A 27,075-nucleotide genomic window follows, 5' to 3' on the forward strand; every position below is an offset into this window, starting at 1 on the left:
TTCTCAATTAAATCATCTAATGCTTTTGGCAATTTCATCGGATCACAATTCATCGTCAATTTCATCGAAGACCCTTTTTTAAGGCATCCGGATGATGACTGGACGCCATGAGAAAGGTATTTCTATCTGTCAATTTATGATGGACAGTGGTTTCAAAGACTCCATTGTTCAAAGATATATTAACATCCAAAAACACGGCCACAGAGGGATCACATGTATATGTGAACTTAATGGGAGAGTCCAAACTATTGATCTCCTCCATCAGTGTCACAAATCTTTCCTTTCCCCCAGTCCAGAGCAAGAATATATCTATATATCTGGTGTACCAGAATATATAGTCACAAGCCTCAGGATTATGTAGGAACATTTTTTCTTCCTGTTGGAACATGTAAATATTAGCATACGAGGGGGCCACGGACGAACCCATGGCACACCCTCGTAGCTGTAGATAGAACTGCCCGTCAAACAGGAAATAATTCCTGTTCAACGTGAGTTCGAGAAGATGAAGGAATAAATCATGATTAAATGACACACTTGGAAGAAATTGGGCAAGAAAATCGCTCATAGCCGACATACCCCCTGCGTGAGGTATGGATGTATACAAACTTGAAACATACAGACAACACATCAGGGTATCAGCAGGAATATCTCTAAGCTCTGCTAATTGATTTAAAAAGGACGTTGTATCTTTAAGAAACGATTTCTTTTTAGGCAATAATGGTTGAATAATGCAATCAAGCAACTGGGACACCGGCTGGAACAAAGAATTGCGAGCTGAGATAATGGGGCGGCCCGGAGGACAGAGGATTTTTATGTAATTTCGGTAAAGTGTATAAAACCGGTACCACCGGATGTACGACCATAAGAGCATCATACACTTTACTAGAGATGAAACCACTATCAGAGGCAGATTTTAAAATGCATTGAAGCTCCCTCTGATAATTAACTGGAATCATTCCCCAATTTTTTATAAACCGCTGTGTCGCAAGCTGCGACAGAATCTCAGCGCGATAAACATCCAAATCTTGTAATACAATTGCCCCCTGCCCTTATCAGCAGGGCGAACAACAATATCCTCATACGAGGTCAGGTTTTGTAATGCATTAATTTCAGCTTTAGATAAATTATGTTTAACTTTCCCTGGAGCAGCAATAAATCTCTGTACCGACCCATCCAATAATCTATTAAAGGTCCTAAGGGATGCATTACTAGATACCGGATCAAACCTAGACCTCGAGGCAGATTTAACAAATGTATCAAACACATTAGACTCAAAGCTTAATTGTTGCTTATCCTGAAAGAATTCTTTCAATCTAAGTTTCCTAGCAAAATGATGAGAATCACGTGTCCAACTGTAGGCATCATAACAATTTGTAGGCACAAAACTTAATCCTTTGTTAAGAACCACTACTTCGAGTGGCTCCAACTTCCTTTTCGACAAGTTAAATACTAAGTTTTCTTTTTGTCCACCGCCTTGCGACTTCCTCTTGTTTTGGCCCCCCCGACGGGTGGGAGCTCTGCGGGAGCTGTAACTGCCCCTTTCCTGGATTTTCCTAAAGGGACATTAGAGCTCTTTGATAAATCGTCAGATTCAGAAACAATGAAATCACTATTCGAGCTTTGTACATCAGACTTAGAGAATTGCCCCCTCCTCTGCCAAGGTCTTCGCTGGCGGTAAACACTCTGATCTTGTCGAGACGTATCTGTGCCTGATAGCCATTTGTAGACACGATTGTCATCATAATCATTGTCCACAGTATACTTTTTGCCTTTCTTGAACTTAATAAGATTGCGTTTATATTGTTCGCACTGTACTTCAATCTTATTGAGCCAATCCTGACTAGATTCTTCCTCTAGTGTCTTTAAATGTTTACTCTCAAACGTAGAAATTTTCAGTTTCACAGCTGCCAATTCACGGTTAGATTCCTCAATGACCGCAATCATAAGGTCAAAGGCACATTTATTTAAAATAGCGATCCATTTTACAACAAACTCAGGGTTGTTACGCCCAATAGTGGGTACATTATGTACCCTAAAGCCGCGTGGGATCTTCCGCTCACGGTAGTACTCGGATAATGATACACCATGTAGATAATAGTCTATTTCGCGGCGTTTCAATTTTATTAATTGTTGATATAAATCTTCTGAGTTAAAAATAGGATCACTCAATGACAAAACATCAGGGACAAGAATGCTTTCAATCTGGCCTGCAGTATAACTGAAAGTCTCACCGGGTGCTGGCATAACTATATTTCTGCAGCCAGCAACCTCCTGTACGGTGGCATCCATTATGAACTGCTAACAGTATCACTATACCAATGTAATGAAAGGCACAAATCAATTGGTTACTGTCGCTTTAAATATGCAGTCCTAAAGCAAGTACAGGTTGAGTATCCCATATCCAAATATTCCAAAATACGGAATATTCAGAAATACGGAATTTTTTGAGAGAGAGTGAGATAGTGAAACCTTTGTTTTCTGATGGCTCAATGTACACAAACTTTGTTTAATACACAAAGTTATAAAAAATATTGTATTAAATGACCTTCAGGCTGTGTGTATAAGATGTATATTAAACAAATGAATTGTGTGAATGTACACACACTTTGTTTAATGCACAAAGTTAATAAAAAATATTGCCTATAATTACCTTCAGGCTGTGTATAAGGTGTATATGAAACAAATGCATTCTGTGCTTAGACTTGGGTCCCATCACCATGATATGTCATTAAGGTATGCAATTATTCCAAAATACGGAAAAATCCGATATCCAAAATACTTCCGGTCCCAAGCATTTTGGATAAGGGATACTCAACCTGTATCATAAAGCAGGCCCAAGATCAGCAAGAGAGTCCCACAAATATAATGTAGATGAGTGGTGGAGAAAAATCCTCAAGCCATAAGGCAATATCAGTATATTAGAGGTGCCATACAACAGGTAAATGAATACCTCATATAAAGTCCAACGCACTCGGCACTCAAACAGCTGTAATAATGGCTCCAGGTGCACTCCGGCAGCAGCATACAAGTTCCAAAATAAAGGCACTCAGGAGACTTTCAACTTGACAAAATACGATGTATTGGCAAACGGTCAATACATATATACATAAACACACACATATACGTGATGTGCACCAGACATTTTTCGTGTTTTGTGTTTTGGTTTCGCGGCCGTGTTTTGGATTCGGACGCGTTTTGGCAAAACCTCCCTGAAAATTTTTTGTCGGATTCGGGTGTGTTTTGGATTCGGGTGTTTTTTTTTTTGTTTTTTTTACAAAAAAACCCCTCAAAACAGCTTAAATCATAGAATTTGGGGGTAATTTTGATCCCATAGTATTATTAACCTCAATAACCATAATTTCCACTCATTTCCAGTCCATTCTGAACACCTCACAATATTATTTTTAGTCCTAAAATTTGCACCGAGGTCGCTGAATGACTAAGCTAAGCGACCCAAGCGGCCGACACAAACACCTGGCCCATCTAGCAGTGTCAGACAGGATGGCAAATTTAAAAATAGTCCCCAAACAGCACATGATGCAAAGATAAATTAAAGAAAAAAAAAAAAAGGGAGGTGCAAGATGGAATTGTCCTTGGGCCCTCCCACCCACCCTTATGTTGTATAAACAGGACATGCACACTTTAACAAACCCATCATTTCAGCGACAGGGTCTGCCACACGACTGACTGCAATGACTGGTTGGTTTGGGCCCCCACCAAAAAAGAAGCAATCAATCTCTCCTTGCACAAACTGGCTCTACAGAGGCAAGATGTCCACCTCCTCCTCATCGTCCGATTCCTCACCCCTTTCACTGTGTACATCCCCCTCCTCACAGATTATTAATTTGTCCCCACTGGAATTCACCATCTCAGGTCCCTGTGTACTTTCTGGAGGCAATTGCTGGTGAATGTCTCCACGGAGGAATTGATTATAATTCATTTTGATGAACATCATCTTCTCCACATTTTCTGGAAGTAACCTCGTACGCCGATTGCTGACAAGGTGAGCGGCTGCACTAAACACTCTTTCGGAGTACACACTGGAGGGGGGGCAACTTAGGTAAAATATAGCCACTTTGTGCAAGGGCCTCGAAATTGCCTCTTTTTTCTGCCAGTATACGTACTGACTGTCTGACGTGCCTACTTGGATGCGGTCACTCATATAATCCTCCACCATTCTTTCAATGGTGACAGAATCATATGCAGTGACAGTAGACGACATGTCCGTAATCGTTGGCAGGTCCTTCAGTCCGGACCAGATGTCAGCACTCCCTCCAGACTGCCCTGCATCACCGCCAGCGGGTGGGCTCGGAATTCTTAGCCTTTTCCTCGCAGCCCCAGTTGCGGGAGAATGAAGGAGGAGCTGTTGACGGGTCACGTTCCGCTTGACTTGACAATTTTCTCACCAGCAGGTCTTTGAACCTCTGCAGACTTGTGTCTGCCGGAAAGAGATCCAACGTAGGTTTTAAACCTAGGATCGAGCACGGTGGCCAAAATGTAGTGCTCTGATTTCAACAGATTGACCACCCGTGAATCCTGGTTAAGCGAATTAAGGGCACCATCCACAAGTCCCACATGCCTAGCGGAATCGCTCTGTTTTAGCTCCTCCTTCAATCTCTCCAGCTTCTTCTGCAAAAGCCTGATGAGGGGAATGACCTGACAGTGTCTGAACTGACTTCACGTGTGGCAAGTTCAAAGGGTTGCAGAACCTTGCACAACGTTGAAATCATTCTCCACTGCGAGTCAGGTGCATTCCCCCTCCTTTGTCTATATCGTAGGTAGCTGTATAGGCTTGAATGGCCTTTTGCTGCTCCTCCATCCTCTGAAGCATATAGAGGGTTGAATTCCACCTAGTTACCACCTCTTGCTTCAGATGATGGCGGGGCAGGTTCAGGAGTGTTTGCTGGTGCTCCAGTCTTCGGCACGCCGTGGCTGAATGCCGAAAGTGGCCCGCAATTCTTCGGGCCACCGACAGCATCTCTTGCACGCCCCTGTCATTTTTTAAATAATTCTGCACCACCATATTCAATGTATGTGCAAAACATGGGACGTGCTGGAATTTGCCCACATGTAATGCACACACAATATTGGTGGCGTTGTCCGATGTCACAAATCCCCAGGAGAGTCCAATTGGGGTAAACCATTCTGCGATGATGTTCCTCAGTTTCCGTAAGAGGTTGTCAGCTGTGTGCCTCTTATGGAAAGCGGTGATACAAAGCGTAGCCTGCCTAGGAACGAGTTGGCGTTTGCGAGATGCTGCTACTGGTGCAGCTGCTGCTGTTCTTGCTGCGGGAGGCAATACATCTACCCAGTGGGCCGTCACAGTCATATAATCTGCCCTGCTCCACTTGTCCACATGTCCGTGGTTAAGTGGACATTGGGTACAACTGCATTTTTTAGGACACTGGTGACTCTTTTTCTGAGGTCTGTGTACATTCTCGGTATTGCCTGCCTAGAGAAATGGAACCTAGATGGTATTTGGTACCGGGTACACAGTACCTCAAGCAAATCTCTAGTTTCCTGTGAATTAACGGTGGATACCGGCAGGGGTGTATCTAAGGGTCCGAGCGCCCCTGGCAAAGTAAGAGACTGGCGCCCCCCATAATTGAAATAGGAAAGGTGCATGTGCAAAAAAGGGACATGATCCTGTGGGAAAGGGGCATGACCATACAATAGTTCCCCCAATTCAAATTACGCCACACAGTAGTAACCATTATACACATCATGCCCACACAGTAGCAGTTCCCACCCAATGCACACAATGCCACCCAAGGCCAGGTAGTATAATCAAATAGTAGTGCACAGAAGTGCAGTGCAGCGCACTACCCAGTGGTGCAAATAGAAAACATTTTTAGTTCATGCTCAAAAAATGGGTGTGGTCACATGCCACATGGGGCATAGCCAATGAAAATGGGGGCATGATACACATATGACCCCAATACTGCAGTGCCAGATACACATATGCCCCCAATAGTGCCAGATACACATATGCCCCCAATAGTGCCAGATATGCCCCCAAGGTGCTAGATATGCCCCAACAGTGTCAGATATGCCCCCACGGTGCCAGATACACATATTCCCCCATGTTGCCAGATATGCCCCACATTGCCAGATACACATGCCCCCATGGTGCCCAATAAGCCCCCACAGTGCTAGATATGCCCCCACAGTGCAAGAAACACATGTGCTCCCACAGTGCCAGATATGCCCCCACAGTCATATAGTCATAGTCCCCATCCCCCTCCCATAATACCCTCCCAGTAAATAACCATTGCTCACACCTCCCCAAGCAATAGCCGTAGTCTCCACCTCTCCCAACATAGTCATACAGTAGGCCCCACCCCCTCCCATCACATAACAATAGTTCCCTGCCAACATAAATATCCATAGTCCCCCTCCCTGCACATAGACCATCACCTCCCCAAGCACATATCCATAGTCCCCATCCCCCTCCCAACACCTAGCTATAGTCCCCATCCCATTCCCAGCACATAGCCATAGTCCCCATCCCCCTACCAGCACATAGCTGTAGTCCACCCTTAGCACATAGTAGTTGTCTCCCCCACTCCCAGCACATACATAACCTCCCCACACAGCACATAACCCTAGTCCCAACCCCACAACATCCCAGCAAATAGCCGCAGTATCTGGCAATACCTGCTGTGACGAGCTGCCTGGGATGAAGGGCGGAGTATCGCTCTGCAGGCAGGAGCTGGCGCCGGTGTCCGGCACCGCACCAAACTAAGTGAAGAAACTGAAAAAAAAAAAAAATTACAGCTCCCAGCAGCCCTTGCCTCCGGGAGCTCCCGACAGCAAGGGTTGCTGGGAGTTGTAGTTTATTTTCAGTTTCTTCCCTGTAGTGCATTGCAGTGCCGGACACTGGCGCCAGCTCCTGCTTGCTGAGCGATCCTCCACCCTCCATCCCAGGCAATGCACAGGCAGCTCGGCACATCAGGTATTGCCAGACACTACAGCTTAAGGGATTCCATCCATTGGCCGAGGGTGGCACCATCGGGCGGCGCCCCCTGCTCGGCTGGCGCCCCTGGAGAGTGCCATCCTGGCCAATGGGTAGATACGCCCCTGGATACCGGAAACACGTTTAACACCACCCAGGCTGCCAAGGCCTGAGTTATCCGCTTTGCAGCAGGATGACTGCTGTGATATTTCATCTTCCTCGCAAAGGACTGTTGGACAGTCAATTGCATACTGGAAGTAGTACAAGTGGTTTTCCGACTTCCCCTCTGGGATGACGATCGACTCCCAGCAGCAACAACAGCAGCAGTAGGCGTTACACTGAAGGATGCATCGGAGGAATCCCAGGCAGGAGAGGACTCATCAGACTTGACAGTGACATGGCCTGCAGGACTATTGGCTTTCCTGTCTAAGGAGGAAATTGACACTGAGGGAGTTGGTGGTGTGGTTTGCAGGAGCTTGGTTACAAGAGGAAGGGATTTAGTTGGCAGTGGACTGCTTCCGCTGTCACCCAAAGTTTTTGAACTCGTCAATGACTTCTGATGAATGCGCTCCAGGTGACGTATAAGGGAGGATGTTCCTAGGTGGTTAACGTCCTTACCCCTACTTATTACAGCTTGACAAAGGCAACACACGGCTTGACACCAGTTGTCCGCATTTCTATTGAAATAATTCCACACCGAAGAGGTGATTTTTTTTGTAATTTGACCAGGCATGTCAATGGCCATATTCATCCCACGGACAACAGGTGTCTCCCCGGGTGCCTGACTTAAACAAACCACCTCACCATCAGAATCCTCCTGGTCAATTTCCTCCTCAGCGCCAGCAACACCCATATCCTCATCCTGGTGTACTTCAACAGTGACATCTTCAATTTGACTATCAGGAACTGGACTGCGGGTGCTCCTTCCAGCACTTGCAGGGGGCGTGCAAATGGTGGAAGGCGCTACCTCTTCCCGTCCAGTGTTGGGAAGGTCAGGCATCGCAACAGACAATTGGACTCTCCTTGGGGATTTGTGATTTAGAAGAACGCACAGTTCTATGTTGTGCTTTTGCCAGCTTAAGTCTTTTCTTTTTTCTAGCGAGAGGATGAGTGCTTCCATCCTCATGTGAATCTGAACCACTAGCCATGAACATAAGCCAGGGTCTCAGCCGTTCCTTGCCACTCAGTGTCGTAAATGGCATATTGACAAGTTTACGCTTCTCCTCAGACGCTTTTAATTTAGATTTTTGGGTCATTTTACTGAACTTTTGTTTTTTGGATTTTACATGCTGTCTACTAGGACATTGGGCATCAGCCTTGGCAGACGACGTTGATGGCATTTCATAGTCTCGGCCATGACTAGTGGCAGCAGCTTCAGCACGAGGTGGAAGTGGATCTTGATCTTTCCCTATTTTACCCTCCACATTTTTGTTCTCCATTTTTTAATGTGTGGAATTATATGCCAATAATATATCAATAGCAATGGCCTACTGTACCGTACTGCTATATATTATATACTGGTGGTCAGCAAAATTATGCACTGTCCTCCTACTACTGCGCACAACTAAAATGCACCACAGGTATGGATGGATAGTATACTTGACGACACAGAGGTAGGTAGAGCAGTGGACTACTGTACCGTACTGATATAATACTGGTGGTCACTGGTCAGCAAAATTCTGCACTGTCCTCCTACTATATACTACAATGCAGCACATATATGGAGCATTTTTCAGGCAGAGAACGTAGATATTTGCAGCACACTGAGCACAGATATTTGCAGCACACCGAGCACAACTGAGAGAACGCTGCACACGTCCTCTCCCTATCTCCAATGCGCGAGTGAAAATGGCGGCGACGCGCGGCTCCTTCTATAGAATACGAATCTCGCGAGAATCCGACAGCGGGATGATGACGTTCGGGCGCGCTCGGGTTAACCGAGCAAGGCGGGAGGATCCGAGTCTGCCTCGGACCCGTGTAAAAATAAGAATTTACTTACCGATAATTCTATTTCTCGTAGTCCGTAGTGGATGCTGGGGACTCCGTAAGGACCATGGGGAATAGCGGCTCCGCAGGAGACTGGGCACATCTAAAGAAAGCTTTAGGACTATCTGGTGTGCACTGGCTCCTCCCCCTATGACCCTCCTCCAAGCCTCAGTTAGGATACTGTGCCCGGACGAGCGTACACAATAAGGAAGGATTTTGAATCCCGGGTAAGACTCATACCAGCCACACCAATCACACTGTACAACTTGTGATCTGAACCCAGTTAACAGCATGATAACAGAGGAGCCTCTAGAAAAGATGGCTCACTACAGCAATAACCCGATTTTTTGGTAACAATAACTATGTACCAGTATTGCAGACAATCCGCACTTGGGATGGGCGCCCAGCATCCACTACGGACTACGAGAAATAGAATTATCGGTAAGTAAATTCTTATTTTCTCTAACGTCCTAAGTGGATGCTGGGAACTCCGTAAGGACCATGGGGATTATACCAAAGCTCCCAAACGGGCGGGAGAGTGCGGATGACTCTGCAGCACCAATTGAGAGAACTCCAGGTCCTCCTCAGCCAGGGTATCAATTTTGTAGAATTTTACAAACGTATTTGCTCCTGACCAAGTAGCTGCTCGGCAAAGTTGTAAAGCCGAGACCCCTCGGGCAGCCGCCCAAGATGAGCCCACCTTCCTTGTGGAGTGGGCATTTACAGATTTTTGGCTGTGGCAGGCCTGCCACAGAATGTGCAAGCTGAATTGTACTACAAATCCAACGAGCAATAGTCTGCTTAGAAGCAGGAGCACCCAGCTTGTTGGGTGCATACAGGATAAACAGCGAGTCAGATTTTCTGACTCCAGCCGTCCTGGAAACATATTTTCAGGGCCCTGACAACGTCTAGCAACTTGGAGTCCTCCAAGTCCCTAGTAGCCGCAGGCACCACAATAGGTTGGTTCAGGTGAAACTCTGAAACCACCTTAGGGAGAAACGGAGGACGAGTCCTCAATTCCGCCCTGTCCGAATGGAAAATCAGATAAGGGCTTTTACAGGATAAAGCCGCCAATTCTGACACGCGCCTGGCCCAGGCCAGGGCCAACAGCATGACCACTTTCCATGTGAGATATTTTAACTCGTTCAAACCAAAGTGACTTTTGGAACCCAAAAAACTACATTGAGATCCCAAAGTGCCACTGGAGGCACAAAAGGAGGCTGTATATGCAGTACCCCTTTTACAAACGTCTGAACTTCAGGGACTGAAGCTAGTTCTTTTTGGAAGAAAATTGACAGGGCCGAAATTTGAACCTTAATGGACCCCAATTTCAGGCCCATAGACACTCCTGTTTGCAGGAAATGTAGGAATCGACCCAGTTGAATTTCCTCCGTCGGGCCTTACTGGCCTCGCACCACGCAACATATTTTCGCCAAATGCGGTGATAATGTTTCATCCTTCCTGGCTTTGATCAGGATAGGGATGACTTCATCCGGAATGCCTTTTTTCCTTCAGGATCCGGCGTTCAACCGCCATGCCGTCAAACGCAGCCGCGGTAAGTCTTGGAACAGACAGGGTCCTTGTTGGAGCAGGTCCCTTCTTAGAGGTAGAGGCCAAGGATCCTCCGTGAGCATCTCTTGAAGTTCCGGTTACCAAGTCCTTCTTGGCCAATCCGGAGCCACGAATATAGTGCTTACTCCTCTCCATCTTATCAATCTCAGTACCTTGGGTATGAGAGGCAGAGGAGGGAACACATACACTGACTGGTACACCCACGGTGTTACCAGAGCGTCTACAGCTATTGCCTGAGGGTCCCTTGACCTGGCGCAATACCTGTCGAGTTTTTCCCAACGGTTTATAATCATGTGGAAGACTTCTGGGTGAAGTCCCCACTCTCCCGGGTGGAGGTCGTGCTGAGGAAGTCTGCTTCCCAGTTGTCCACTCCCGGAATTGCTGACAGTGCTATCACATGATTTTCCGCCCAGCGAAGAATCCTTGCAGCTTCTGCCATTGCCCTCCTGCTTCTTGTGCCACCCTGTCTGTTTACGTGGGTGACTGCCGTGATGTTGTCCGACTGGATCAACACCGGCTGACCTTGAAGCAGAGGTCTTGCTAAGCTTAGAGCATTGTAAATGGCCCTTAGCTTCAGGATATTTATGTGAAGTGATGTCTCCAGGCTTGACCATAAGCCCTGGATATTCCTTCCCTGTGTGACTGCTCCCCAGCCTCACAGGCTGGTATCCGTGGTCACCAGAACCCAGTCCTGAATGCCGAATCTGCGGCCCTCTAGAAGATGAGCACTCTGCAACCACCACAGGAGGGACACCCTTGTCCTTGGTGACAGGGTTATCCGCTGATGCATCTGAAGATGCGACCCGGACCATTTGTCCAGCAGGTCCCACTGGAAAGTTCTTGCGTGGAATCTGCCGAATGGGATTGCTTCGTAGGAAGCCACCATTTTACCCAGAACCCTTGTGCATTGATGCACTGAGACTTGGCTCGGTTTTAGGAGGTTCCTGACTAGCTCGGATAACTCCCTGTCTTTCCCCTCCGGGAGAAACACCTTTTTCTGGACTGTGTCCAGGATCATCCCTAGGAACAGAAGACAAGTCGTCGGAACCAGCTGCGATTTTGGAATATTGAGAATCCAATCGTGCTGCCGCAACACTACCTGAGATAATGCTACACCGACCTCCAACTGTTCCCTGGATCTTACCCTTATCAGGGAATCGTCCAAGTAAGGGATAACTAAAATTCCCTTCCTTCGAAGGAATATCATCATTTCGGCCATTACCTTGGTAAAGACCCGGGGTGCCGTGGACCATCCATACGGCAGCGTCTGAACTGATAGTGACAGTTCTGTACCATAAACCTGAGGTACCCTTGGTGAGAAGGGTAAATTTTGACATGAAGGTAAGCATCCTTGATGTCCCGAGACATCATGTAGTCCCCTTCTTCCAGGTTCGCAATCACTGCTCTGAGTGACTCAATCTTGAATTTGAACCTCTGTATGTAAGTGTTCAAAGATTTTAGATTTAGAATCGGTCTCACCGAGCCGTCCGGCTTCGGTACCACAACAGTGTGGAATAATACCCCGTTCCCTGTTGCAGGAGGGGTACCTTGATTATCACCTGCTGGGAATACAGCTTGTGAATGGCTTCCAAAACTGTCTCCTTGTCAGAAGGAGACATCGGTAAAGCCGACTTTAGGAAAACGGCGAGGGGGAGACGTCTCGAATTCTAAATTGAACCCCTGAGATATCACCTGAAGGATCCAGGGGTCTACTTGCGAGTGAGCCCACTGCGCGCTGAAATTCATTGAGACGGGCCCCCCACCGTGCCTGATTCTGCTTGTAAAGCCCCAGCGTCATACTGAGGGCTTGGCAGAGGCGGGAGAGGGTTTCTGTTCCTGGGAACTGGATGATTTCTGCAGCCTTTTTCCTCTCCCTCTGTCACGGGGCAGAAATGAGGAACATTTTGCCCGCTTGTCCACGAAAAGACTGCGCCTGATAATACGGCGTCTTCTCATGTTGAGAGGCGACCTGGGGTACAAACGTGGATTTCCCAGCTGTTGCCGTGGCCACCAGGTCTGAAAGACCGACCCCAAATAACTCCTCCCCTTATTAAGGCAATACTTCCAAATGCCGTTTGGAATACGCATCACCTGACGTGTCCATAACCCTCTACTGGTAGAAATGGACAACGCACTTAGACTTGATGCCAGTCGGCAAATATTCCGCTGTGCATCACGCATATATAGAAATGCATCTTTTAAATGCTCTATAGGCAAAAATATACTGTCCCTATCTAGGGTATCAATATTTTCAGTCAGGGAATCCGACCACGCCAACCCAGCACTGCACATCCAGGCTGAGGCGATTGCTGGTCGCAGTATAACACCAGTATGTGTGTAAATACATTTTAGGATACCCTCCTGCTTTCTATCAGCAGGATCCTTAAGGGCGGCCATCTCAGGAGAGGGTAGAGCCCTTACAAGCGTGTGAGCGCTTTATCCACCCTAGGGGGTGTTTCCCCAACGCACCCTAACCTCTGGCGGGAAAGGATATAATGCCAATAACATTTTAGAAATTATCAGTTGTTATCGGGGGAAAACCACGCATCATCACACACCTCATTTAATTTCTCAGATTCAGGAAAACTACAGGTAGTTTTTCCTCACCGAACATAATACCCCTTTTTGGTGGTACTCGTATTATCAGAAATGTGTAAAACATTTTTCATTGTCTCAATCATGTAACGTGTGGCCCTACTGGAAGTCACATTTGTCTCTTCGCCGTCGACACTGGAGTCAGTATCCGTGTCGGCGTCTATATCTGCCATCTGAGGTAACGGGCGCTTTAGAGCCCCTGACGGCCTATGAGACGTCTGGACAGGCACAAGCTGAGTAGCCGGCTGTCTCATGTCAACCACTGTCTTTTATACAGAGCTGACACTGTCACGTAATTCCTTCCAACAGTTCATCCACTCAGGTGTCGACCCCCTAGGGGGTGACATCACTATTACAGGCAATCTGCTCCGTCTCCACATCATTTTTCTCCTCATACATGTCGACACAAACGTACCGACATACAGCACACACACAGGGAATGCTCTGATAGAGGACAGGACCCCACTAGCCCTTTGGGGAGACAGAGGGAGAGTTTGCCAGCACACACCAAAGCGCTATATTATATATATATATATATATATATATATATATATATATATATATATATATACACACATACATACATACACAGGGATAACCTTATATAAGTGTTTTTCCCCTTATAGCTGCTGTATTGTTAATACTGCGCCTAATTAGTGCCCCCCTCTCTTTTTTTAACCCTTTCTGTAGTGTAGTGACTGCAGGGGAGAGCCAGGGGAGCTTCCCTCCAACTGAGCTGTGAGGGAAAATGGCGCCAGTGTGCTGAGGAGATAGGCTCCGCCCCTTTTTCGCGGACGTTTCTCCTGCTTTTTTATGGATTCTGGCAGGGGTTAAAATTCATCCATATAGCCCTGGGGGCTATATGTGATGTATTTTCGCCAGCCAAGGTGTTTTTATTGCTGCTCAGGGCGCCCCCCCCTAGCGCCCTGCACCCTCAGTGACCGAAGTGTGAAGTGTGCTGAGGAGCAATGGCGCACAGCTGCAGTGCTGTGCGCTGCCTTGGTGAAGACAGGATGTCTTCTGCCGCCGATTTTCCGGACCTCTTCTGTCTTCTGGCTCTGTAAGGGGGACGGCGGCGCGGCTCTGGGACCCATCCATGGCTGGGCCTGTGATCGTCCCTCTGGAGCTAATGTCCAGTAGCCTAAGAAGCCCAATCCACTCTGCACGCAGGTGAGTTCGCTTCTTCTCCCCTTAGTCCCTCGATGCAGTGAGCCTGTTGCCAGCAGGTCTCACTGAAAATAAAAAACCTAAACTAAAACTTTCACTAAGAAGCTCAGGAGAGCCCCTAGTGTGCACCCTTCTCGTTCGGGCACAGAGATCTAACTGAGGCTTGGAGGAGGGTCATAGGGGGAGGAGCCAGTGCACACCAGATAGTCCTAAAGCTTTCTTTAGATGTGCCCAGTCTCCTGCGGAGCCGCTATTCCCCATGGTCCTTACGGAGTCCCCAGCATCCACTTAGGACGTTAGAGAAATGGGTGAAGTTCGGGGGAGGGGGGGTGTTCGGATTCCGAGGAACCGAACCCGCTCATCTCTAATACACACATATATATATATATATATATATATATATATATATATATATATATATATATATATATATATATATATATATATATACACACACACACACACTGTATGATAAGTGGAGCTAGTCTTCTGCAGGCTTGTTGTATCTGCAAAGGATGATACATTTTATATATAAAGCACATACACCCAGCAAGATGTGTTCTCATACATCATTTTTGTAGCCGAGCCAAACAGTCCCCTTTGGGCACACCAGGCACTGTGAGACTCTGCTAGCATTGGGCGTTTTTGCTGAAAAAAATGCATCTGACGCAACATGACTGGGACGCACCAGCAGACTGCCGATTCATTGGATACAAGACACTTCTATGGGGTGTATTCAATAACTGTCGGAAAGATGGCAGCTTCCGACAGAAATAGGTCGGAAGGGGTTCTGACCTATTCAATAGGGGCTGATTTTTTCCAACAAGTCAGGAATTCCCGACTTGTTGGAAAACAGGTCGAACAGCAGAATAGCCGCCGATACACGGGCTTCTGTCAGAAATGGGGCCAAATCAGACAGGTTTTGGCCCCCTTTCCGACAAACCCAATCAAACTTGAAAACAAGTCGGATTGAGATGAGGAGACAAGCGGTGCTGCAAGTGGCTGGGCAGCTGAGATCGACAGCCTGCGGGGGTAGCTGGCTGCGGGGGGACATGTCTGTGGTGGTGGGGGAAGGCGCAGGCACCTCTCTCCCTGCAGTGCCTCCCTCCGCCGCAGACATGTCCCCCCGCAGCCAGCCCCTTCCGCCGATCTCTGCTCCCCCCCCGAAGGCACCTCTCTCCCTGCAGCGCCTACCCCTGCCGCTCCACACATGTCCCCCGCAGCCAGCCCCTCCCGTTCACGGCCGCCGATCTCTGCTCCCCTGGCCTGACAGGACTGTGTACGGCCAAATCCAACAGTCGGATTTGGCCGTCCATTGGATAGGGGTTGTCAGATTCATTCCGACAACTGCATGTCGGAATGGATCCAACTCTTGTTAATATACCCCTATATCTGTGTGCAACAGAGTCTCTGAAACTGTATACAAAGTGCTACGATGCAGCAGGCAGTGACTTTTTTCACCATGCTAAGTTCTGCTGTGCGGTGTATACAGACTCGCAAACAAATATACAAGCGTCGCATCGCAAATTAATCAGTGTCTGCTGGCGAGTCCAAGTTGTGACCAAGACCACGCGTCTCACTCGTGCCAGGCATCTCATGCTGTGTGTCATATTGAGGCTAGATGTAGGAGGACACATCTGTACATACAATCTAGTAACCTGGACACCCTACTAGCCCATGCTCCAATACAGGGTTCTCTTTTCTCACCTGGTTGCAAACTTGTCCCATCTCTGTCGTGGGACAAAGCTCCTACTCTTGTGTCAGATAGAGATTCTGCACCTAGCATGGGCATGGTGCAAGTGCTGATGGGGCAACCAATAGCTGCATCTAAAGATGCACAAAGTGGATGTCTCAGTCCTTGCACACTCAGACACACACTTGTAATAGAAGAGCTCCTTCTAGCATTCGTGTAAAGTCGCAGATGCAATTATAGCAAAATACACAAAAGCGGTTGCAGCAATGTGCAACTCAGAATCAGCCCCTCCATGTGTATTTCTTCGCAATATATGCAATCAGTCTGCACTATAATAGCATTATTGTCAGTGGCAGGTGTGCACAGATGTAGCGTGCCTCATCTATCTTGCAATGTGTACACATGCATCGCGAGAACGTTTTTTTTGCCGTGTCCAGTTAGTCACACCCATCTCCATTAATTTCCTATGCAAATGCACGCGCCCATTTGTAGCACACTTTTTGTGATCACGTTGCTGCAATGTGTACCAACACTAAGCCCAGGTACATCTGTACATGTTAGGAGGTACATATAGTGGCACTAGCATTCCAGTTGTAATTCGCGGAGTTGTATTCAAAACAAGTATGACTCAGGACCTACAATATCACTCTGCAAACACTACTCAAATTATAAAATGTGAAATAAAACATTACCCAAACAATGTATTATCAGTGAAAATTGATGTTTACTTGTTTTATTGCATGGGATAGGTCTTGAATTTAATTTTTGAGCCATTAGATTAAAAAAAACACAAACACACACACACACACACACCACTAAAACACAATACCTTTTTGTCATGGTTGCCATTTTCGTTATCATCTGAGTCACGTTGCCACATGGTCTTTTGGTCAAAGTCAAATGGGCCCCTTTTCCCCTCATACTTCGGGTCGATTTGTTCCGTATCATATTCTTCATGAATCATGTAGTCTGGGACATTTCTCAGTGGTGCGCTGTTGTGATATATTATAATAAACCCAAAACAATCCAATCAATTGCATTTCAAATATGAAGAGTTACTTGCATAAAGGGTGACTTACATAGCATTCTGTTACCTTTCAACAATATGCTTTAAGATAGAAGACAGTCTCTTCTTACTTACCGCCTAACATTATAATATCTACAGTATATCTATAGACATATCAATCCCTCCCCCCCCCACACACACAGATCAATGGCTAACTAGCACTTCACTAAATGTGGACAAATGTGCATTACTAATGTAAAAAAAAAAAAAAAAAAAAAAAAAAAAAAAAAAAAACTTACACCCCACACATCTCATACTAAAAAATTATTTGTAATGCCGATCTCTCCCTCAGAAAAAGTAAAATATCTCCCTCCAATATGTTTTAGTGTTGCAGCTTACAACATAAGTAATATGCAATTATCTAGTCTTCAGTCAACACAAGCTTGAAGATGTGAAAGAATTAACTAGTCGACGCTCGGGAATGGCTGCATGCACAGTAGTAAACGTTGCTGCTAATATAAAGAAAGATGAAAGTACATTTGAAAATGTACAACAACATTTTTGCAATAAGGTGCAGTAAGTCAATAACTAGCTTTACACAGACAGGGAAGGCAAAGGTCTACTTGGCTGCATTCTGCTTAATGCTTATCTAATCAGGATTGCTTCTCATTGGATGTACCAGTTGCACCAAAGTTGGCACAAAGATTTCTCTCACTGGCTCCTGAACTCTACAATATTTTGTCCTCCTTATACCAGGTTTGACAACCACTGTATTGCTTAATATTTTAATTGCATATAGAAAATCTGTACACACATGTAGGATAATTGAACAAGAAAAAAGGAAAAAAAATAAAAATAAAATAAAATAAAAAAAAAGTGGTTCCTAGAGTCAGAATATAAAGGGATAGGATTGTATATACAATGATTATTTCTGACCATTTACTTAGCATTGGTTACTTACAATTAAGCCGTTTAATAAGGATCTGTCAGAAGATTACCAAGTTCCATAGCAAATTAATTTGTCACTATAATGTCTCAGAGTTAGAGGCTACATTTATATAAATTGCCAAGTGTAGTCTATGTCTGAAGGAGCATACACACTAGCCCAGGGGTGGCCAAACAGTCGCGATCGACCGCGGACATGCAACCAGTCGATCGCGATCCGCTGCCCATCCACAGAGATGAGAGCACAGTGCACGCGCCTCCTGCCTGCCGCCATGCCCCTCAGTCTGCTCTTCGCCGGTGACGGCGGAGTGTATATCTCAAATCAGGCGCCGGTTTGTTAGCCAATCAGAGCTCGCGGACCAGCGCCTGATTTGAGATATACACGCTGCCGTCACCGCTGGGGATCAGACTAAGGGCCCGGGGCAGGGCGGCAGGCAGGAGAGGTGCTCTTTTCACCACAGCAGCAAAACGGTGAGCAGCACTATGGGGGCATATCTGGCACTGTGGGCATATTGCACTGTGGGGGCATATGTGGCACTGTGAGGGGCATATGTGTTTGAGGTTTTTACCTGTGGGGGCCAATGCATGATTTCGTGCGAGACAGTCATTACACCCTGTGCAGCAAGGATACACCCCTTTTTGTTATACTACGCCCCTTTTATTGTCCCACCTAGGTAGATCACAAAAGCTCTTCAGCTTTCAAAGTAGATCACCGGCTCAAAAAGTCTGGCCACCCCTGCACTAGACAATATTGTCAATATTGCTCATTTTTACCCTCCTGAGCGATACGGTTTACAATATCATCCAGTGTGTATGATGCAAACGAATGATGTGCAGACCAGCGCATTATTATTGTACCCCTGTGTATGCAGCTCAATTTAGACTTAAGGTCCAAAGCTGCATGTATGGAGGCCGGCCGTGGCATGAGGTCGCTTGTACTATTGTACAGTGTACACACACTAAGAGGGTGATTCAGAGCCGATTGTAGATGTGCAAAAAAAAAAAAAAAAAAAAGCCACACATCTCCGATCAAAATCTCTGACATGCAGAGTGACGCCCAGCACAGGGCTAGTCTGCCCCGCATGCCAGGCCCTACCCCGCAGACGTGCAAAAACATCGCACAGCGGCAATGCTTTCGCACCTGACGAGTAGCTCCATGTCTTCGCAGCAGGCGGCTACTCGCCATGTTTAGGGTCGCAGCGGCTGCGTGTGATGTCCCGCAAAAACCGCAGCCCGCAAATGGTCCGGACACGCCCATCCTCAATGCCGCCGCAACGCCTCCTTCTGCGTCCGCCTCTGCCTGTCAATCAAGCAGAGGCGATCGCACAAGTGAGAAGCCGACGCATCTCCGTGTGTGCGCATGCGCAGTGCGGCTTCTGCATATGTGCACACTACACCGGGCATCAGACTGCAAGCGCTGCAGTGTTCCAGTCTGTATTAGGCCCTATATCAGCCGCACGGCAGGGTATGGAAAACATGGATCGTATTGCCTAGAGTGTATGCACCTTGAGCAATATTCACCTATCAGATATAGTACCACAAGGGTTAGTCTTGGGTCCTCTGCAGTGCAGGATTAAACCTCGAGGAGGCCCCTAGGCAGTTGACATCTCGCCCTCCCCTCGCAAATGATCTCCTAATACTTTTTTTCATTTTACAAACGGTCTACGATCTGGAAACTGTAACATGAATCTGATGTCTATGATTTGTGTACTTAATGTTCCCATTAACTTAAATACAGTATTTTTTCTAGAGAGTCTTTAATGTAATGTTTGAGTTTATTCATTTTTCCTATCTTTTGAAAACCATTTAAGGAAGCTTAACTAATTTTCTTTCAAGATCAAAATAAGAATTTACTTACCGATAATTCTATTTCTCGTAGTCCGTAGTGGATGCTGGGAACTCCGTAAGGACCATGGGGAATAGCGGCTCCGCAGGAGACTGGGCACAAAAGTAAAAGCTTTAGGACTACCTGGTGTGCACTGGCTCCTCCCCCTATGACCCTCCTCAAAGCCTCAGTTAGGATACTGTGCCCGGACGAGCGTACACAATAAGGAAGGATTTTGAATCCCGGGTAAGACTCTTACCAGCCACACCAATCACACCGTACAACCTGTGATCTGAACCCAGTTAACAGCATGATAACAGAGGAGCCTCTGAAAAGATGGCTCACAACAATAATAACCCGATTTTTGTAACAATAACTATGTACAAGTATTGCAGGCAATCCGCACTTGGGATGGGCGCCCAGCATCCACTACGGACTACGAGAAATAGAATTATCGGTAAGTAAATTCTTATTTTCTCTAACGTCCTAGTGGATGCTGGGAACTCCGTAAGGACCATGGGGATTATACCAAAGCTCCCAAATGGGCGGGAGAGTGCGGATGACTCTGCAGCACCGAATGAGAGAACTCCAGGTCCTCCTCAGCCAGGGTATCAAATTTGTAGAATTTAGCAAACGTGTTTGCCCCTGACCAAGTAGCTGCTCGGCAAAGTTGTAAAGCCGAGACCCCTCGGGCAGCCGCCCAAGATGAGCCCACCTTCCTTGTGGAATGGGCTTTTACAGATTTTGGCTGTGGCAGGCCTGCCACAGAATGTGCAAGCTGAATTGTACTACAAATCCAACGAGCAATAGTCTGCTTAGAAGCAGGAGCACCCAGCTTGTTGGGTGCATACAGGATAAACAGCGAGTCAGATTTTCTGACTCCAGCCGTCCTGGAAACATATTTTCAGGGCCCTGACTACGTCCAGCAACTTGGAGTCCTCCAAGTCCCTAGTAGCCGCAGGTACCACAATAGGCTGGTTCAAGTGAAACGCTGAAACCACCTTAGGGAGAAATTGAGGACGAGTCCTCAATTCTGCCCTGTCCGCATGAAAAATTAGGTAAGGGCTTTTATAGGATAAAGCCGCCAATTCTGAGACACGCCTGGCTGAAGCCAGGGCTAACAGCATTACCACTTTCCATGTGAGATATTTTAAGTCCACAGTGGAGAGTGGTTCAAACCAATGTGATTTTAGGAACCCCAAAACTACATTGAGATCCCAAGGTGCCACTGGGGGCACAAAAGGAGGCTGTATATGCAGTACCCCCTTGACAAACGTCTGAACTTCAGGAACTGAAGCCAGTTCTTTTTGGAAGATAATCGACAGGGCCGAAATTTGAACCTTAATGGACCCTAATTTTAGGCCCATAGACAGTCCTGTTTTCAGGAAATGCAGGAAACGACCCAGTTGAAATTCCTCTGTAGGGGCTTTCCTGGCCTCGCACCACGCAACATATTTACGCCAAATACGGTGATAATGTTGTACGGTTACATCCTTCCTGGCTTTGATCAGGGTAGGGATGACTTCATCCGGAATGCCTTTTTCCTTCAGGATCCGGCGTTCAACCGCCATGCCGTCAAACGCAGCCGCGGTAAGTCTTGGAACAGACAGGGTCCCTGCTGGAGCAGGTCCTTTCTTAGAGGTAGAGGCCACGGGTCCTCTGTGAGCATCTCTTGAAGTTCCGGGTACCAAGTCCTTCTTGGCCAATCCGGAGCCACGAGTATAGTCCTTACTCTCCTCCTTATGATTCTCAGTACCTTGGGTATGAGAGGCAGAGGAGGGAACACATACACTGACTGGTACACCCACAGTGTTACCAGAGCGTCCACAGCTATTGCCTGAGGGTCCCTTGACCTGGCGCAATACCTGTCTAGTTTTTTGTTGAGGCGGGACGCCATCATGTCCACCTTTGGTTTTTCCCAACGGTTCACAATCATGTGGAAGACTTCTGGGTGAAGTCCCCACTCCCCCGGGTGGAGGTCGTGTCTGCTGAGGAAGTCTGCTTCCCAGTTGTCCACTCCCGGAATGAACACTGCTGACAGCGCTATCACATGATTTTCCGCCCAGCGAAGAATCCTTGCAACTTCTGTCATTGCCCTCCTGCTTCTTGTGCCGCCCTGTCTGTTTACGTGGGCGACTGCCGTGATGTTGTCCGACTGGATCAGCACCGGCTGACCTTGAAGCAGAGGTTTTGCTAGGCTTAGAGCATTGTAGATGGCCCTTAGCTCCAGGATATTTATGTGAAGTGATGTCTCCAGGCTTGACCACAAACCCTGGAAATTTCTTCCCTGTGTGACTGCTCCCCAGCCTCTCAGGCTGGCATCCGTGGTCACCAGGATCCAGTCCTGAATGCCGAATCTGCGGCCCTCTAGAAGATGAGCACTCTGCAACCACCACAGGAGAGACACGCTTGTCCTTGGTGACAAGATTATCCGCTGATGCATCTGAAGATGCGACCCGGACCATTTGTCTAGCAGATCCCACTGGAAGGTTCTTGCGTGGAATCTGCCGAATGGGATTGCTTCGTAAGAAGCCACCATCTTTCCCAGGACCCTTGTGCATTGATGCACTGAGACTTGGCCTGGCTTTAGGAGATTTCTGACTAGTTCGGATAACTCCCTGGCTTTCTCCTCCGGGAGAAACACCTTTTTCTGGACTGTGTCCAGGATCATCCCTAGGAATAGAAGGCGTGTCGTCGGGATCAACTGCGATTTTGGAATATTGAGAATCCAACCGTGCTGGCGCAGCACTATCTGAGATAGTGCTACTCCAACTTCCAACTGTTCCCTGGATCTTGCCCTTTGAGAAGGGTAAATTGGGACATGTAGGTAAGCATCCTTGATGTCCAGAGACACCATATAGTCCCCTTCTTCCAGGTTTGCAATCACTGCTCTGAGTGACTCCATCTTGAATTTGAACCTTTGTATGTAAGTGTTCAAGGATTTTAGGTTTAAAATTGGTCTCACCGAGCCGTCCGGCTTCGGTACCACAAATAGTGTGGAATAGTACCCCTTTCCCTGTTGTAGGAGGGGTACCTTGATTATCACCTGCTGGGAATACAGCTTGTGAATGGCTTCCAATACTGCCTCCCTGTCTGAGGGAGACGTCGGTAAAGCAGACTTTAGAAAACGGCGAGGGGGAGACGTCTCGAATTCCAATTTGTACCCCTGAGATACCACCTGAAGGATCCAGGGGTCCACTTGCGAGTGAGCCCACTGAACTTCTTGAGACGGGCCCCCACCGTGCCTGAGTCCGCTTGTAAAGCCCCAGTGTCATGCTGAGGACTTTGCGGAGGCGGGAGAGGGCTTTTGTTCCTGGGAACTGGCTGTTTGTTGCAGCCTTTTTCCTCTCCCTCTGCCACGGGGCAGAAATGAGGCGCCTTTTGCCCGCTTGCCTTTATGGGGCCGAAAGGACTGCGCCTGATAATATGGCGTCTTCTTAGGTTGAGAAGCTACCTGGGGTAAAAATGTGGATTTTCCAGCAGTTGCCGTGGCTACCAGGTCAGATAGACCTACCCCAAATAACTCCTCCCCCTTATAAGGCAATACTTCCATGTGCCTTTTAGAATCTGCATCACCTGACCACTGCCGCGTCCATAAACCTCTTCTTGCAGAAATGGACAGCGCGCTAACTCTTGATGCCGGTCGGCAAAGATCCCTCTGTGCATCACGCATATATAGAAATGCATCCTTCAAATGCTCTATAGTCAGTAATATACTGTCCCTATCTAGGGTATCAATATTTTCAGTCAGGGAATCCGACCACGCCAGGCCCGCACTGCACATCCAGGCTGAGGCGATAGCTGGTCGCAGTATAACACCCGTGTGAGAGTATATACATTTTAGGATATTCTCCAGTTTTCTATCGGCAGGTTCCTTTAGGGCGGCTGTATCAGGAGAGGGTAGTGCTACCTGTTTAGACAAGCGTGTGAGCGCTTTATCCACCCTAGGGGGTGTTTCCCAACGTGCCCTATCCTCTGGCGGGAAAGGGTACGATGCCAATAACCTTTTAGGAATTATTAGTTTTTTATCGGGGGAAACCCACGCCTCATCACACACTTCATTTAATTCCTCGGATACAGGAAAAACTACAGGCAGTTTCTCACCAAACATAATACCCTTTTTAGTGGTACTTGTATTATCAGATATATGCAATACATTTTTTATTGCTTCAATCATGTAACGTGTGGCCCTAGTGGAAGTCACGTTTGTCTCCTCAATATCGACACTGGAGTCAGAATCCGTGTCTGTGTCTACCATTTGAGGTAACGGGCGTTTTAAAGCCCCTGATGGCGTTTGAGACCCCTGGACAGGCACAAGCTGAGTAGCCGGCTGTCTCATGTCGTCAACTGTCTGTCGTAAGGAGCTGACACTGTCACGCAATTCCTTCCACAAGCTCATCCACTCAGGTGTCGACTCCCTAGGGGGTGACAACTGTATAATAGGCAATTGCTCCGCCTCCATCTCATTTTCCTCCTCAAACATGTCGACACAATCGTACCGACACACCGCACACACACAGGGAATGCTCTGATAGAGGACAGGACCCTACTAGCCCTTTGGGGAGACAGAGGGAGAGTATGCCAGCACACACCAGAGCGCTAGCTATATATATATATATATATATATATATATATATATATATATATATATATATACATATATATATATATATATATATATATACACATATACATACATACATACATACATACATACACACACACATACATACATACATACAGGAATACCACTATAAAATGTGCTTTTCCCTTTATAGCTGCTGTTAGTATAAAAACTGCGCCAAATTAGTGCCCCCCCCTCTCTTTTTTACCCTTTTCTGTAGTGCAGGACTGCAGGGGAGAGTCAGGGAGACGTCCTTCCAGCGGAGCCGTGATGGAAAATGGCGCCCGTGTGCTGAGGAGATAGGCTCCGCCCCCTTCTCGGCGGCCTTTTCTCCCGCTTTTTAGGCGAGTTCTGGCAGGGGTTAAAATACACCCATATAGCCCTGGGGGTTATATGTGGTGTATTTATGCCAGCCAAGGTGTTTTACATTGCTGCTCAGGGCGCTCCCCCCTAGCGCCCTGCACCCTCAGTGACCGGAGTGTGAAGTGTGCCTGAGTAACAATGGCGCACAGCTGCAGTGCTGTGCGCTACCTTGTTGAAGACTGATGTCTTCTGCCGCCGATTTTTCCGGACCTTTTCTTGCTTCTGGCTCTGTAAGGGGGCCGGCGGCGCGGCTCCGGGACCGAGCTCCGAGGCTGGGCCTGTGTTCGGTCCCTCTGGAGCTAATGGTGTCCAGTAGCCTAAGAAGCCCAATCCACTCTGCACGCAGGTGAGTTCGCTTCTTCTCCCCTTAGTCCCTCGATGCAGTGAGCCTGTTGCCAGCAGGTCTCACTGAAAATAAAAAACCTAAAACTAAACTTTTCACTAAGAAGCTCAGGAGAGCCCCTAGTGTGCACCCTTCTCGGCCGGGCACAAAAATCTAACTGAGGCTTGGAGGAGGGTCATAGGGGGAGGAGCCAGTGCACACCAGGTAGTCCTAAAGCTTTTACTTTTGTGCCCAGTCTCCTGCGGAGCCGCTATTCCCCATGGTCCTTACGGAGTTCCCAGCATCCACTAGGACGTCAGAGAAATCAATATTATTTTGATCTATTGTGGTGGGGTCCCTAAAAGGCATTGGGCCATAGGCCAGTGTCTACTCTGCCTATTTGGTAATCCGGCACTGGTCCTTTGTACTGCTCTAGCTATACCACACCTCTTGGAAACGAATACGCTCCTTTGGATTTCTTTATCATCTATATGCAGACAATACCCAAATGTATCTATTGTCTCCAGATCTCTCACCATCTGTGTTGGTCCATTTTTTTTGAATATACTGTATTTCTGCCAACTTAATTCATCTACGTGACGACTATTTTTTATTTTTTATTTTTTTTTAATTCAATACTTTATTAGTTTTCTGTTTAACATTAAACATAGTACAAAAAAAAAAAACACACAACAACAACAACACAACCCACATTGGATCCCCAGCCCAGGGAATGCGCAGATTCCCCTGTCCATTAGGGACCAATTATCATAGTTATCATAGGAAACCGGTGCAGGCCTAAATTCCGAAACGTAAGTTGTAAGTTAGAATCAATATTGCATGCTAACAAGGCGCGTATAGATCAATGAAAGCTGTACACAGATATCTATGGCAGCGCAACATATATTTGAGCTAATTTCATAGCTAAAGCAATGGCATGGGAACGGGAATGGCTGACCGCGGGCGCAGGGGATAACACAGAGAAAAAGACAGTGTACCCAATGCAGATCAAAAGTCACACACCCATTCTAATCCCCCGCAGCATATCTAGACGCCCCGGGTTCCAGAGAGCGGGAACTCAAGCCATCGACCCCACAAGTCCTGATATTTTTTCTCCGCTTTTCTAGCTAGGTATACATATTTCTCGTGAGAGGCCGTATCATTTACAAGGGAGACCCAGGATCGCAGTGTGGGTGCATCCTTGGCTAGCCAAAGCCTGGCGATACACACCTTGGCCAGGCCACACAAATTAATTACATATCGTTTGGCAGGGGGGTCCAGGGCATCCTCCTCCACAGCAGATAACACACATGTCGTCGGGGAGCATACAGACGAGGGAATACCCGTTGACACCAAGGCGTCAATAACACCCGACCAGAATACGGCAACCTTGGGGCATAGCCAGATAATGTGCCAAAAGTCCGCATCCAGACTATCGCACTTAGGACATCCAGAGGAGTGGGTACCCCCTATATGTCGCAAGCGCACCGGCGTCATATATACTCTGTGTATTATAAACAGTTGAATTTGCCGATATCTAGTGGTGGTAGTGGATAATCGTGGGGAACACAGAGCACCCTCCCAGATCTCATCAGAGATGGCACCCAAGTCAGATTCCCACTTGTTCCTGAGAATGGACAACGGGTCAGAGTAGTGAGAGCGGAGCATGCTTGCATAAATGTTGGACACCAGATGTCCGCTTCCCAGGGACCGCAGGAGAGACTTGACCGGGGAGTCGGCAATCATTGGAGGTGATTCGGGAAATTGTGCGTTAAGCGCATGTCTCAGCTGCAGGTAGCGGTAGAAGTGAGAAGAGGGTATATTGTAATCCTGTTGAAGCTGCAGGAAGGACCTCAGTATACCATCGTTATATACGTGGCCCAGGGACGTCACACCCCACCTCCCCCACACCGCCCTAGTCCGCAGCGAGGCCAACTCTGGGAAGCCGAGGGCATTGTCCAGAGGAGTATCCGGGTCAATACCCTGGCCCAACAGGATAACATGTACCTGTTTCCATATGAG

General features: G+C 47.3%; 1 protein-coding gene across 4 annotated transcripts in view; it reads right to left on the minus strand.

Moving 5' to 3' along the window:
• The window catches only part of C5H7orf57 (chromosome 5 C7orf57 homolog), a 154,692-nt gene that overhangs the window by 20,178 nt on the left and 107,439 nt on the right, over positions 1-27,075 (minus strand). For all 4 annotated transcript variants that reach the window (XM_063922646.1, XM_063922647.1, XM_063922649.1 and 1 more), the window contains one exon: positions 16,798-16,960. In XM_063922646.1, coding sequence (XP_063778716.1) covers positions 16,798-16,960 — 163 coding nt within the window. The remainder of the gene's footprint in view (positions 1-16,797; positions 16,961-27,075) is intronic.

Source organism: Pseudophryne corroboree, chromosome 5, assembly GCF_028390025.1.
Source record: "Pseudophryne corroboree isolate aPseCor3 chromosome 5, aPseCor3.hap2, whole genome shotgun sequence".
NCBI lineage: Eukaryota > Metazoa > Chordata > Amphibia > Anura > Myobatrachidae > Pseudophryne > Pseudophryne corroboree.